This window comes from Harpia harpyja, chromosome 4 (assembly GCF_026419915.1).
Source record: "Harpia harpyja isolate bHarHar1 chromosome 4, bHarHar1 primary haplotype, whole genome shotgun sequence".
In the NCBI taxonomy this organism is placed as follows: domain Eukaryota; kingdom Metazoa; phylum Chordata; class Aves; order Accipitriformes; family Accipitridae; genus Harpia; species Harpia harpyja.
In genome coordinates, this window is record NC_068943.1 from 29,760,252 (window position 1) to 29,775,472 (window position 15,221).

General features: G+C 39.2%; 1 protein-coding gene across 2 annotated transcripts in view; it reads left to right on the plus strand.

The window, feature by feature from the left end:
- The window catches only part of AKAP11 (A-kinase anchoring protein 11), a 45,805-nt gene extending 40,432 nt beyond the window's left edge, over positions 1-5,373 (plus strand). For both annotated transcript variants that reach the window (XM_052786063.1, XM_052786064.1), the window contains one exon: positions 935-5,373. In XM_052786063.1, coding sequence (XP_052642023.1) covers positions 935-1,081 — 147 coding nt within the window. In that variant the 3' untranslated portion in view covers positions 1,082-5,373. The remainder of the gene's footprint in view (positions 1-934) is intronic.
- The last annotated feature ends 9,848 nt before the right edge of the window (positions 5,374-15,221 follow it).

Sequence of the window (15,221 nt, forward strand, 5' to 3'; positions counted from 1 at the left end):
AGAAACATTATGAATTTTTAATTTTGTAGCTATGGAAGATATTTCAGTGAATGCTGCTTATGACTTTTTTTTTAAACTTAATGTATAGAATGTCACAGTAGGGACAATAAGCAATAAAATTCTACAGTTCCAAAGAATAAGTAGGGTAAGTGTCTAAATTGTGTTTACTAAATGCAACATTGACAGTTGTCCAGAAAGCTACAGAGAATAAAGTTTGTTTTTGTGGGTGTTGGTTTTTGTTTGTTTGTTTGTTTGTTTTTTTAAACTAAAAGATTTTTTTACTCCTGGGCAAACTGGCAAATTCGTCCTTGTCTTAGGGTAGGCTTTCTTCCATATATAGCTGAACTTGACACAAAAGCAAAGGAAGATTTTTTGCTTGGACCCTGGGCAAAAAAAATGTTTTCAGCTACACTGATCTCTGCTCGCAAGTTGTAGTTTAACTTAACCCTCACCTTTTCCTCTTCCCCAAGATGTTATAATTTGCCAACTGTGAAGACGCTGTTTTCATTGAGGGTAGCATCTGTGCCACCCAAACCACACTATATGTTGTGAAAGGAAAATCCACATCCTTTTATTAAGACTGAGTTTTGTCTTTTTATATGTGCATTATTGGCATGGAAGGGATGGCAAATGTCTTAATCTTGTGTTCAGAATTTCCTGTTTTCTGCAGTCTTGATGAACCACAGCCCTCATACCTGTGGCACCACATCATTTGAAAATGTTGCTCCCTCCAGAAGAAAATCTTGTGAAAACTGCCCTGAAGAAAAGTGCCTGATACTTGTGGAAGTTTTTGTTTTTATAGATGTGGGAATAATGATTAACTCATTACAACTGATCTCTTATGAGTTAATGTTTCAAGAATAACGTCTGTAACTGTTAATCAGGAAGTGCAGGTCAAAATATTTTGTTTTGTGTTCCCCTGTCTCCCCTTTAGCTTTCCAGAAGACTGCGAGAAAGATATTGGAAAGTTGGAGATCTCTTGCAGGCAGTGCTGAAATATTGTGAAATGATAGAGAAGGCATCTGATGGAGAGCAAGCTCTAAATAAGTCTTTAGTTGCTTGGCTTCTGGAAAATGTCTGAAACATCCAAAGATGAAACACTCTTCACTTCATTCCTCTTTTGAAAGGAGATAGAAAGAACACAGATATGTAAAGTGAAATTCAACTAATGAATGTTCAAGTAATTGTCAGCATTTAAAAGACTTTGAGGTGAAAGTCAAAATAGCTGTGCTGTGCTTTGTGATACTGTGCACATGGTATGTTTATTCGGTCCATAATCGGTATTGTCCACCCACGCATAACTTGTAATCACTGCTGTGTTCAGACCATTGCAATATTTATGAAAAAATCCCTTGTCTATGATAGTAGTTCAGAGGAGACAGTCTCAGGCATGATATTCAGGATTCCCACTGTGCCAGGATAGCTCTTTTTCCCACTTGTATGTGTGCTGTATTCACAGTGGGACTAAGAGCACTGATGTTCTGCAAAAATCTGTTCTGGAATACCTTGCTGCAGACAATGGAAAAAATTACTGACATTGGCCAGGTGTTACGTGCCCAAGTGCACCATTGCCAGGAAGAAAATCGTGACCTGCCCAAGCAGCCCCTTAATACAGTCTGGCTTCATAGCCACCTTTATCAAATTTAACTTCATGTGAAGATGTGCGAGTCTGCTCTGAAATTGCTGAGGTGCAAATACGTGTTCCCTTTTGTTGACTACTGTAGAGCTGGTAACTTCTGGTAGAAGGGCAGAGTGGGTAGCTGAGCGTAATTTCATACATTATTCTTCAGCAAGGTTTCCTGATGCTTGCCAATCAAGTTTAAATTGCTAAATTTCTTACTGAAGCTTTTCATATGCAGATACTTCTGTGACATTAATTCTGTGTCGAAGAATTTGTATGTTAGTCTCTCACATAGATGTGTTAAAAGTAGCAGATAGAAATTTCTTCTGAGGATTTTGGCCATCATTTTGACTAGTTTAATTCTTTATTTCTTAGCCTCCATATATGAATTTTCTTTTCAGTAATAAAGGAAATTTTGTTACTCAGTGAGCACCTAAGCGTTTAGCAAAGCTAATTAAAACATAAAGGGGAAGTTTCTTGCAAATGGATTTTTCATTTTTCTTAACTACCTTCACTGAATTTTTTTAAAAGGCACTTTTAGTCAAGTCTTTTTAGCAGTCTAGTCAGTTTTCTCACCAGTGCTGCTGACTTGCCTGTCTGTCTGAAGAGAAATCTGGACCTTTATGTATGCTGTGGTTTGAAAATGCTTTTGGGGTTTTGTTTTTTTATACATCCTTTGAGAGAAAAAGGCACGTGCTGGTAATTTCAAGGTGGCCACCTCAGAACTCCTATCACTTCCAAGAGAATCATGGAGTGTTACTCATTTTGGATGAACAAAAGAATCTTAATAGCGTTTTCATAGAAAAATATACTGTTGATATGGTGCGCAAGCTTCTGATTGCAAACAAGGAGAGATAAGGTCTCCAAATCTATTCTTGAATTTTAATGGCATATATACAATTCTGATTTCCTCTACCCTCTAAATTACAATGAGGTGTCACACTGGTAAACTCAAGAGCACTCTCCTTGCAATGTCTTTGTGTTTCAGGAAGGCATCCCACTGGTCTTTTTACAGAGACCTAGTTTGTTTTAGTCGTCATTTGTCATCTGGATTTCTGCTTTGGATCTCACAAAGTTCACCTTTCTCACAGAGTTAAAGATTTTTAATGTTTTTGTATATGCACATGTGTGTGTTCACACATGTGCATACACACATAGGTATGTATATGTATCTAGATGTTTAAGAGATCCCAAGAATATGAACTTATAATGTAAATTTTTACCACTAACATAAATTCTGTTATGCTTATAGTTCATTACCTCACTTCATATATCAATTCACTGATTGAAAGATCTATGGATGCCATGTGACAAAAAGACCAAAAATCGTTACAAGGTCTTTTGTCCTGTTATAGGTAGTATAAGGCCAAGCGTCAGGAATTGTTTTTCTCTAGAGCCCAAAGCGGGGCGGGGGGAAGTTAACTTAATTCCTGTATTTGGAAGATGGGGCTAGTAACAAATACTTTTTGAAGAGTTGTACAAAAGTTGTCTGTTGGGTTTTTTTCTCCCCACCCCCCATACTCCTTTCTTCTTTTTTTTTAAGGTTGACTTTTGATGTTGTTTCAGACAAAAATCTGAAACCATTCTCTGGCTGTAGCATCTTCCCTTTAACACAGCAATAATGTGCAAATTTACCTATACAATTGAAATGTAAGAAAATAAAATACTAAAAACAGTGCCTCAGGACTAAATTTTGCTCTGGGTTTTGGACCCTTGCATTCTCACCAAGTGGAATTTCAGGACATGAGGATACAGTAGTACTAGTGCAGTGTTTCTGTACACGTCCAAAACCAAACCGAGAAAGATATTGAAGGCATTGTAAATGTACAAAGTTGTACATTTGAAAAAAAACCAACAAAACACCACCACAGGAACAGCCATTTTTTAACTGATTTAGTCAGTATGTTGGATTTTATAAAGTTGATGAAGTGTTTTTTCTTTTTAATTACTTTTCCAGAGAAAGGCAGAATATTCTGCAATGCCCAAAGCTTACAACTATTCAAAAAGTTAAGTAGACAATAGTTGCACTAAAAATGATTTTTATAAGTGGAATCTTGTTTTAAGACTGGATCAAATACATTATGTAACTATTGAATGGTGTATTAAGGAAAAATTGATTTATTAGCCTCTGAGGAAAGTAGCGTAGTTTCCAAATGTACATGAGAAAAATATGTTATAAAATACTTCATTTTTTACTCAAACAAAAAACCAAACCAATTTTCTACACAAATTGTTTTAAATTTGTTCTGGATGACTTGACTTTTCTCCTTAGGTATCAAAATTGGGAAAGCATAAAACCAGCCTGGCAAAATTATTATAATTTAATAATTTTAATAATCTTTGGGAAACCTCACTCTGACTATATCTAAATGGTGCTGTCTGCCATATTAGTGAGAAAACTGTTCTTTGCTAATGCGAGTCTTAAATTACACTATTACTGAGTTTATTTAAAACTCCTGACCACAAATACAGAAGTGTAAATGAAAACTGTAAAAACATGAAGGGCCACATTTTGGTCCATTTAAACCAGACAACTCTGCTTTATAAACAAACATAATAAGGTAGAGTTTATTTCATCTTGCATTTTTTCTGTATAGGAAACCCTACCTGGTAATTTAATTTTTAAGTTGAGAAAAATATATACAATGGTGTTATTATTCCAGAAGACACCCTGTCTCAAAAACTTCGTAAATACATTTGGTGTTCTGAAAAATGGAAACGTTCAGACATCTTGTAAGATTCTGTAGAAAAAGCACTTTGAAAATAGTCCCTCTGTAAATTAACAATTAAAAGTGGCCATATTTAAAGTAAGTTTAAACATTCAGAATGGGGTGCATAAATAAAAAAAAAGAAGTATGCATAAAGCCTTAAAATAAAAACCAAGCAAAACTCAAACCCACATGCTAAAATAAAAGAGGATTTGCTGTCTCAAAATATGGATGTGAAAACGTAGCTAGGAGTATGTACTTGAATGCAATTTGTGTAGTATCTTTGTTCTTGACTTTTAAAAGATTGTGTAAGCTTTTTAAAAAACAAACAAAAACCAAAACCCCGCAACCCACATTCCGAGACTAATTAGGTCTCTCAAAAATGGTATCAGATTTTAACCGTTACATTTTTCTAATGTAACTTTGTCTGGGACCTTTTCTATAGGGCCACATATTCTTCGAGATGGGAACACAGTAAGTAGTAAACACTGTCACCAGCGCAAAATCCCCTAGTTTTACACAGTTGATTTGCAAAGAAGAATTCAAGATTCAGGAATTATTTTAGTGTAAGAATTTTGGCTTTTCAGCAAGAGCCACTACTGTTGAACATATACTGTACTTGAGCTCTGAAGCGGCAAGTACAGAGCCCAGCCACTGTAGTCACTTTATTTTGTACCATCTTTGTACATTCCTGTTGTATAGCTGGAGTTGTAGTTTTAGAGGGCCTTTGTTTTGTTGTAATGTCTGAATAGTATTTAATACTAAAATTTATTATAATTTGCTGGAACTGCTGCTTATTTGTGCAGTGTTACAGTAATTCACAGCCCAGTTAGTGATGCAATTGTATACCAAAAGCAGTTTGAATAACTATAAATGTTTATGTAACTGTACTCAATGAATATGAAGGTCTTGTACTGTATAATGGTGACAAGTTTTGCCATTTTAGTAATTTAACTATATTCAGTTTTCAGATTATGAACTCCAGGTTGCACTAAATTTGTCCTTGTTTTAGCAGTGGCTTAAAATAAAACACATTTCACTGGCTTCGAGAGCGCTGTCATTTTGTCAAAATTCATGGAATATTATTTTTCTTTTCAGCTAACACAGCAAAGATTGGTCTTGGTCGGTGGTTGTGTGAAGGTGCTTGAAGAATGGTGTAGTAAATAGTGCATCAGTAGATGGCATACTTCTTACAGAATTAAATTGGTGTCCAGGAAGAATGTGAGAACACTGTTTTACCGTCTTTGGGTTGAAAGGTAAACCCGTAGTTCTGGTTACGTGAGGTAAAGCATTGCATGGATTCTGTGAGGAGAGCCTGGGCAAGAAATCCACTCTAATATCTCAACACAAGTAGGATGTAATAATCAGTCTACCTCAATCTCATCTTGCCTGGAAGCTAGGTTAGGGAGATTGGCTTGATATTTCCATGTGCACTGTTGGTCTTTGGCCATTGTACAGTATTTGGGGGAATTGGTATAAAAGCCAGCTTTAGAGTCTTCTGGACAAATGCAAGAATACACTGCTAATGAAAATGCTGTATGAAACATGAAGTTTCACAAGCTTATTTAGTATTCTCAAGTGTTTTGGTATCTTGTGAAATCTACCAAACAGCGTATTGTCAAGTACCCCAAAATAGTAATGCTGAGCGGAGATGCCGTGCGCAGATATGGTTCGTAAGATTTAGAAGTACTGCTGCTGCACGTAGCTATCTTAATGTTTTTTGATGTATATGTTGTGAATCTACTAATCTCAGCTGGGTTTCATTTCAAGAATTAGGAAATTCTTGCTGAAGTTACTTTTAAACCAGTAAGCATGTGCAACTCTCCTTGTTTTTTATTTTTTCAATGGTTGTTTAAAGGAGGTTTCTATAGTATTTATGAGATTACTTCCAAAAGGAGCATTCTTTTGTTTCATTACCGTATCTGTTGCAAAGATTTTTTTGTTTGGGTAATGCCTCATGTTCAATCATGTAGAAAATACATGTTAACTGAAGCAAGTATACATTTAACTTAAAATACCGTACAGCCAAAAAAAGACGGGTGGCGAGTTTAGGAACAAAAAAAGATTTTTGTGAAGGGAAAGAAGAGGATATTCATGTGGAAGATTAGTCTGAGCTTTTTTCTTCCTGCCTGGACTTTATTTTTCTTTCTTTCAGCAGTCTGGTTCTGGCTGGCTTTATTCAACCACAGAACAGTATCCATGCACTTTGTTTAACCTTGGTGTATTAAATTGAGAGTTAAGTCTCCAGCTATTCCATAGTCTTCGCCCAACATGTGCTACTTCATCTCCTGCTGCTGTTGCTCGGACCTTCCTCTTGCTCCGTACCCTGAGCTTCTGGTGTGACTGAATTCCATGCTGGTTACTGCTCCGAGCCTGTGATTGGAAGGTGGCTACGGAAAGTGAGTCATGCCAAGGCCAAAGAAATGTACCCAGAGCACTAACCTTACTGGTTATTGAGCACCATATTAATCAAATGCTGTCTCTTCCCCTGCTGTTAAGGCAAACCACAAAGCGTGTGACTGCTTGGGGCAAGGGAACTAACCATGACAAGCATGAGACCATGTCTGTGGTCAAGGTACTGGCTATCTAGTCCATGACCACACAACACCTTTCCGCTGGAATTGCGAAGACTGAAAGTGGGGCCTTTATGTAGTCAAAATATATATTCTGTCTTGCCTTTATTCCTCCAAAAGTTGCTGCTGCTTCTAGGACTGTGAAGGAGCTTTGTGTGTGAGTATTTGGGGGTTTTGGGGGGGGGGGGTGTTTTTAATTAAGAATGGGCGAAAGAGAACACTTGTACGAGTCACTTGACTTGGTTTCCTGAAGTTCCAGTTCTCTGGCCAGGAATAAGATGAATATCAAGAAAAGAAATGGTGTGATAATGTGGTATTTTTTTCTGCCATCTGCCCCTGTAGCCCACTTACTGCTAATCTTGTATTTTGTACAGTCTCCACCTTGTATAACTTGCAAGTCTCCTCCTACACTTTCCTTGTGGCTGTTGCTGGTTTCTACTTTTTTCTGACCCTTGTCCAGTCTTGTAGTATGGCTATCCTCTTCTGCTTCTTTCTTGACCCTACTCTGTTGTCCTGATGTGACTTCTGGCCTTCTCATTCTTTGCCAGCGGAAGTGGTTAGAAACCAGCAAGGGGAGTCTTCTTAGCTGGGAGGCTATGGAATAAGGCTTGCCTACCAGAAATCATCAGGCAGTGAAGAAGAGCTAAACTTGCTTTTGGCTGAGTTTTTCACTCCTGTAGGAAAGTAATCTGTGGTCGCTTTGGTTTGGAACCCAACTTATTGCTTGCAAAACCCTTAGATTTTATGCTGATCTGAAAGTAACTTTTAAGCTGATACTGAAGTATAATATAACTAACACACTATGTTATTCATGCAGATGTATATTCAGTGTGCAGCATAACAGCGGCTTCCAGACACAGACAGGGCAAAACTCATTCCTTTTGAAAGCTGGCAAAATCCCAGTTGTCTCACCCACTTACATCAGGTCTCAGTTTAAATAGATGGTAACCTTTAATAACAAATAGTCAATGTCTCTGTTTCTGAGAAGAACATGTTTTCATAATTATTGCCCCCTAATATTGTGCTCTGAGCAGATGTTGTAGCTGGATTGATTAATCATACAAAATCAGACATGCTATTCATGCTGCTACAAAAATGCTAACACAGTATGGATGAAAATACAACAAAGAACCATCTCCTCATGCTGGAAGTCGTAGATTCAGAGGAGATGCATGATGTTTCTCTAGGAAACTAGAATACGACTCTGTGGAAACCAAACTGTGAAAGAAGCTCATCAGAATGTAGTTGCGTAGAGAAATGATGTGAAGAGAAATGGCAATACTCAACTGTCCTGTTGAACAGAACTCTTTACAGTATGTTACGCAGTATGTATCAGAGAAGAGTTAAGAGTTCACAGCTAAATTTATTGGAGCTAAAAGGCACTGGGCATAAGAGAGGTTCCAAGTGAACTGTTGCAGGACTGTGAAAAGTTTAGCTAATATTTCTGTGGCAACAGATCATACGCATTTTTCATCCTGTTAGCTTAGGAGGTTCGGGACTTGGCTTATGTCCTAATTTAATGCTGTAAACTACGACGTGAAGATCCTATCTTCAGGGTGGTCAGAGTCATCAAAGGGTTAAGCCCGAGACATCCTGACAAGCCTAGTACGTGCTGGCATCTTCAACAAAACCTCTTTTCCTGTGACTGCCTAAGAAAATAAAGAGGTGGGTGTTGGAAATTCCCCAAGGAGTCTGGAGGGCCCTCATCAGTATGATCAAAGTGCTTTTGAGAGGCTGCTAGAGACATGGTTTCAGAGGAGTAACGGTAATTTTTGTTTGAAATTATTTTGTGAGATTTTTTTCTTCTCCTTCAAGTGTTGAAATGCCACTGCTTATGGTATATGCCCAGCTTGTGGTTTGTGTGTTTAAAATTTGACTTATTTTTTTTTTCTCTGTGTATTAGCTTGCCACAACTGTTAAGAGAAAATTTAAGTACATAAAGAAGTCATCCTTGCTGCAGTCACCCAAATTACACTGGATGAGTGGTTTAGATTAATTAGGGAAATAACCATTAATCTGCATATACGTCACCAAGGAGAAGGTTGTTTCTTACCATCGTTCATTTTTAATTTTCTTCCTTAAAATGTGAACCTTTTTTTGATAATTAGACTGGAAGTGCACTAGAGCTAAAGCTCATGTAATTGTATCTAATTAACAAGGAGCAAAAGGAGGAGAATGCACTGTGGTCATAACACAGTCTTCACCCTGGCAGCTCACTTAATTTCAACATAAATTAATTTCCTACCAAATGTCTCCTGTTTGCAAGTCCAAAGTTCAAACACACAGTTAAGTCATAAATTCAACATCTGTTTTTATATTTGCAGTTTCTCCAGTCTTGGGATGTTGAGAAGAGTAAAGGTTGCAAAGATTTTCTTTCTCCTTAGTTGTGGTGTCCTTGGTGGGTGGGACTTTTTAGCCAGTCCACCTTCCCAGTCTAGCAACTTTCAGGAGGGGTTGTGGATTGCACTGAACACACACAGTATCCTTGGGACCTGCTCCCTGGAATTTCTCTGCCTTTTGCTTCTCTGACTTGGCTTTGATGCTGCTCTCTGCTCCTAAAGGGTCTCCCAACCTCAGATCCTATACTCCAGACACTTCTCCAACCCTGAAGAAGGTCTGATACACTCAAAGAAGGTGAAATCTCCTTTGGGAAGAGTCAGTCTGGACAGAAGTCTAGCTGCCAGGAGAAAGTGAACAGTCAGCCCTCCGCTGCTCATTCTCTCTGTTGAAATGTGCACGGTGAACGGCTCCAAACCCGACTCAGTCACATGGCTGATAAAAATCAGCCTAACTTACTATGTCAGAGGAGAGACAGAGAAAATATGAGACTTGAAGGGCTTTGTTTTCAGTTTGCCTGTGAACCTGTACCTGCCCCTGCCTTCCTTCGACCTGAGGCAAACTGTGACCTTCAAGGGCCCTTGTATGTTCCCTCTGTAAAGTGGAACAATTATCCCGGGCTCTTTTGAAGTTTTAGACTTTCAAAATGAGGAACACTCCTTGTATTTGCCAAATCCCACAATAGTTAGCATTGATCTTATGCTCCCAAATATAATCAAACAAATATTTTACAATTTCAGATTCTTTCCTTTAATAAAGCTTGAAAATTGTGTGCCTCTTCAGGTAAATCCAGGAACCATTCACAGATACTGTCCCAAACCGGTTGCATGTAGAAAAGCTCTCATAATTTGGAAGCTGATCACATTGTAAGGCGAGTATCTGACTCTGTTTTGGAAACCTTTCTGTGAGTCGTAAGGATGAAACGTCTCTCTCCCTGTTCTAGATGATGACTTACCTTCAAGGTAGTAGCAAATCCATGGCTACGTGGCCAGAAAGTCTAGGAGTTCCCAAAGATAACAAGAGAAATGCAAGTATCTGAAGTTCCATATGATGTTATCCCTCTTTGTATCATTTTCCCAAGGGCATGACATTGGCATAAAAGCCAGAGCAGTGAAGACTGTGCTAAGGTGCCTGACATCTGTAACACTGTGCTGGGCTGGAATAAGGAAATTCTCTACACAGCTCTGACATGGGACTCCTGGAAGGTCTTTTGGGTAGGTCTCCTGTCTTACGCGGCTTCGTTTCTCATTTTGTGAGAATGTTTCTCATTTTACTGCCCTTTGCACAGGGAGCTGGTGGGAATTGTCTCCCTCCCTTCTCCATGTGAAGGAGGAGTCTCTGCCAAGCTGAATTTGATTGCTGAGACTCCAGGGAAACAGGTCAGGAGCAGAGGATGATGTGTGGCAGATGGATGTTAACAGGCATGTTAGGAGCTGGTCATGGAGTAATTGAGGTGCACATAGCTAATTCAACAGCTAATTAACCACCTCTTGAGAAGACCTGAAGTAACCATTTTGGAATCGCAGTCTTCGTCCATTGAGAAAGTATTGGTTATGGATTGCCACAAAATTGCAGCTTAAAAGGTAAAAATGTTCTTTTAAGTTATGTTTGAAAGAACTAAAAAATACTGTAAGTAGAGTTATATAAATAACTGGGTGCTGTTTCCTGCTTGGTGGATGGGAGTTTAGACTGAAAATGCTCATTAGCCTTAAAATGTGTTCTGATGCCTGCAGCCCCTCCAGAGAATGGTTCTTCATACGCTCTATATATGGTGGAGCAGAAGGAAGGCCTTCGGAATGGTACTGAAGCGCAGATAATGGCAACAAGGAGATAAAACCATCCTGGCTGTGCTACTCACCTGACAAATACTGTGTTTTCCAGAAAGCCACAAAAATGTTTTGAAGAAAGCAGCATAACCACTCTAATGCTGGTGGTTTGGTGAACCTCACGGGGCGGCCCACAATCGGATGTCAGCCATACTTTCCAAATGGCAGTAGGGCTGGTCAGTGGTTTGACATGAAACGCAGCCAGGCTTGTGCTTTGGCTCCAGGTAACGCCACCACAACCTGTTTATAACATTTGCTCTGTTTTTATGGTTAGCAATGGATGTGTTGGCCTAGCTGGACCATCATGAGCACCTTCACGATGAACCCCTTTATACAAATTGCCCTGAGCCATCTTGGTCTTTCTGGCTGAATCTCATGTAAATGCTAAACACTCCCAATTTTTACCCTCATTGAAACATATAGTTTTGATGCTATGGGCTTGCACGGTAGCAAACTTTGCCAGGTTTTCAGGGAAGGCCAGTATGTTAAATTATAGTAAATGTAGTGCATGCTTCTTTCTGTAGCTTGATAGCTGTAATTTGTTAGCTAGAAATGCACTATTACATACATACTGAGGTTTTGTGGATTTCCTGGCTTCGTTGTTACAATGAGGACAAGTGATTAATCATGTAACATGTCTAGTGATGAGTGAGTGCATCCGGTCCAGTTTTTATTGTTGGTTTATATTACTCCATTTTTCTGTACCTCTCTAGCTTGTACATGGTTTTATACCAGTTCTTCTGCTCAGCTTTAATCTTTGCACTAATCACTGACAATTCCAACAGCCTTTAAAGGAGAAGAATGACACAAAATTAAGACTTTAAAATGCTACAGAAAGATCGTCTATGCTCAGATTTTTTTCTTTGGAGTTATAATCTCTTAGTAGGTAGCAAGTTTCAGATGTACATGTCTCTTACATTAAGGGTGAATCTGGAAGTCTAAGGTGAAGTTGTGCTTTTTGACACCTAAAGAAGCAAACCTTTCCCATCAAATTCTTACACATGAACCGTATCTGTGAGATAGATGCATCTTTATTTTCAGTACCCTTGAGTGATCTTTCATGTCTTCCACCTGCCTCCCACCCTCACTTGACCTTGAAGAAAGTATATTGTACCAAAACAATATCAGAGAGACTCAGCATCAGCAACGCCCCATAAATAATGTTTAGGGACCATACATCCTCTAAATACTGGTCCATTTTTAGTTCTTTATGTTCTTCTGCATCTCCTTTTAATCACTTTGCTCTAGAAATGACAGTAAAACCTGGCTCACAACTGAGTTTACTTTTAATATCCTTGCTTTGCTTTAAAACCCTGTCACCTTTCTCCTCACCACAGTAAGAGCAGCAATTCCAGATGATAGGAAATTTTTACAAATGGTACGACTAAGGTTGTAATTTCAATGCTAGATTTAAAGGAAAAGGCACATTTACCCAGCTGTGAAGATGACAGAGGTGGGTTTATGCAAAGGGGATTTTCCCATCTGATTAGTGCTGCAAGAGAGTGAGAAGAGCAATCGGCTGAGAGGTGGGTGAGGTTACCCACAGGCACCAGTGGTGCACCCAATATGGCTCGATTGCCGAATTGCGGGAATATGGGTCAGCGAAAAGGCGGAGATTACTGGAACAACAAAGAGGTGCTGGAGCTGGGGAAATCTAAGTGACAGCAAAAAACCAGGGAGTGTAACATTTCAGAGTTGTAATGCAAAAATGAAACCAGACACTTTTGCTGTAAGGTGAGTGCTCGATAATGAATCTTTGGAGAAAGGTATGGGTCTTTTAACTTGTACATGCACACCTCTAGCCCGTGTACAGCTAAAGAAGAAAATGTGACAGTTTGCAGAACCAGAAATGAAAGTCCGGTTTGAGGTTTTAAGTTAAAACTACAGGCCTAGTAAAACCCAATAGTAGTAATGGATTTTCAAAGATGAACGGGCTTATTTATGTCATCAAATTTGGCATCGTCTGCCTTATGCCTGTCTGCTTGTTCTTCAAACTGGCTATGAGCATAAGCTCATGTTTAGTTGAACACCTGAATTGCTATGAATGTGCAAATACCCAGGTTTAAGCCCAGCTCAAGATGTGTGCATGGTATAAACACAGTTCTGCATATCTAACTCTAGGGTGTAGACTCTACAGCTGGAAGCTTGGCAGTCCACAGTTTTTAGCTCTTTAGAGAATGTGTGCAGCGTCACCAGTTCCAGCTTTTGGCAGGATTTTTTAGATGGAGAGGGGAGGAAGATAAACAGAGTTCTCAAGTTCAGTTTCACAAAGCTTTTGGGTTACTTGGAGAGATGTGTTTGTGTAGACATCACAGGTGGTCGCAGTCTAAGTATTTCAAAGCCAAAATTGGATGCTGAAAATTTTGGTACCAATTTCCTATTAGGCAATTATTTACACCATGAGATCATTCTTTGGATCTTTTAAGACTGATATCATTATGTAAATAAAGGAAGATTTCTGCAAGTACAAGAATCCTATGGCAAGATGACACCTTTATTATTGGCTGTTGCTAAGAACATAGCAGAATGAAGCTGACAAGGCTTGTTATTTCAGTGGCTATTCGTATCTGGAGCTTTTTTAAAAGCCAGTGCATCTGACAAATCGAGATGACTTACAGATGGCTGAGATGGAGACATCCAGTGTCCTTACTGCTTAACGACGAGGTGATTTTCTACAGAAATTTCTACATATCCTCCAATGTCTGGCCTCTGTAAAAGGGGTCAGTAAAATGCATTTGTCAAAATGAATGCCTGTTTGGAAAATGGCCACTTTGGTACACTAATGGGTAAGAATCCAGAGGAAAATAAATAGCTAGGACTCCTTACTGGGTTATTGGCTTTTTTTGAGGTTCAGAATCAGAAATAAATGTGCAGAGGTGTCATCAGATTTATTTTATGAGACTGAAAATTTACTAGCAGAATTTAAAAGCAGTGCGTTTATGTAGACAGAATCTGTTTCTTCTGCTAGAGGCTAATTTTACAGTACTTCACTTTTACTTTCCAGAAACGTGCAGGACAATGTCCTTAGCCTGTGTATAAGTATCCGTATTTGACAGTATAATAGCACGCACTGCTTCATGCTGAAGATGGCATTATCAGCCCATTAGAGGAAAACAGACATATCCCAGCCCAAAGCACACCGCTGACTACCTTGGTTGTTTTTGTTGTCCTCAGGTATGAAGGCAACTTGAGACCATTGATGGACAGGCTGAGGATCTGCCGTGAGTCCAGTTCAGACAGGCGTCCCCACTGAAAACTTCTGCCATGAACTTCTGAAGGGCTGAGAGGCTGAAACACCTGTTCTGCTGCTGGATATTTTTATCTCCTTATAACATCTCCTTTTCATTCATTTTGGCATGGCTGACAACAGTAAAGCTCCAGCCAGATGAATAGTCAGGCCAAGATCTTTTTGCTAAAAGGGACAAGGAAAGATATTTTCCAAAGCATTTAAGTCTTGTTTTCAGAAATGGGCCAGAGACCGCCTTTTGGCAGCTCTGTTACAACCGTTAATGCATTTTCTCCAAAGCAGCTTAAACAGAAAGTGTAAAATTGCATCAGCAGGCCTAGAGGAGAGGCCAAGACATTCCCTGTCTTTAGGGAAGATGCCAATTTATGGGGTTACAGTCAGATTGCTCGTCTTATTTCTATTGCTCATTCCACGATATCCATAGGATATTTTGCAGCAAGTAGACGAGGCTTGATTAAAAACTGCAAACTCAATTTTTGCTATAGAGTCCAGCAGCGAGGACCACCTCTTGGAGTGCAAGAACTTGGTGGTTTAAACGCCCCTCAGATGAGACAGGCCTAGCAGTAGGCATATCCTTTCTGGGAACAATGTTCCTACCAAGAAGCAGCTATGTGAAAAGGGAGGGCCATCTCCATTTGTCTTCTGAAAGGATCTCTTTGAGTCCAGGTCCTTTAGGCATCGCTTGAACAGCCTGGATCTGGCCTCCCTAGTGAATTTAGTAGGGTTTTGGAGCCCTTCCCTCTCCAGTTTGGAATTGCAGCAGAGATTTGGGGTGTCACTGAGACCCTGACCATAAAACCTGCGATGTAATAAAAGACTCCTACGCAAAGTCCTATCAGAGCTGAGATGTTGTTTGTGAGAAATGTAGGCACGTAAGGGGTGATTCACCTTGCTGGAGGACTGCAGCAT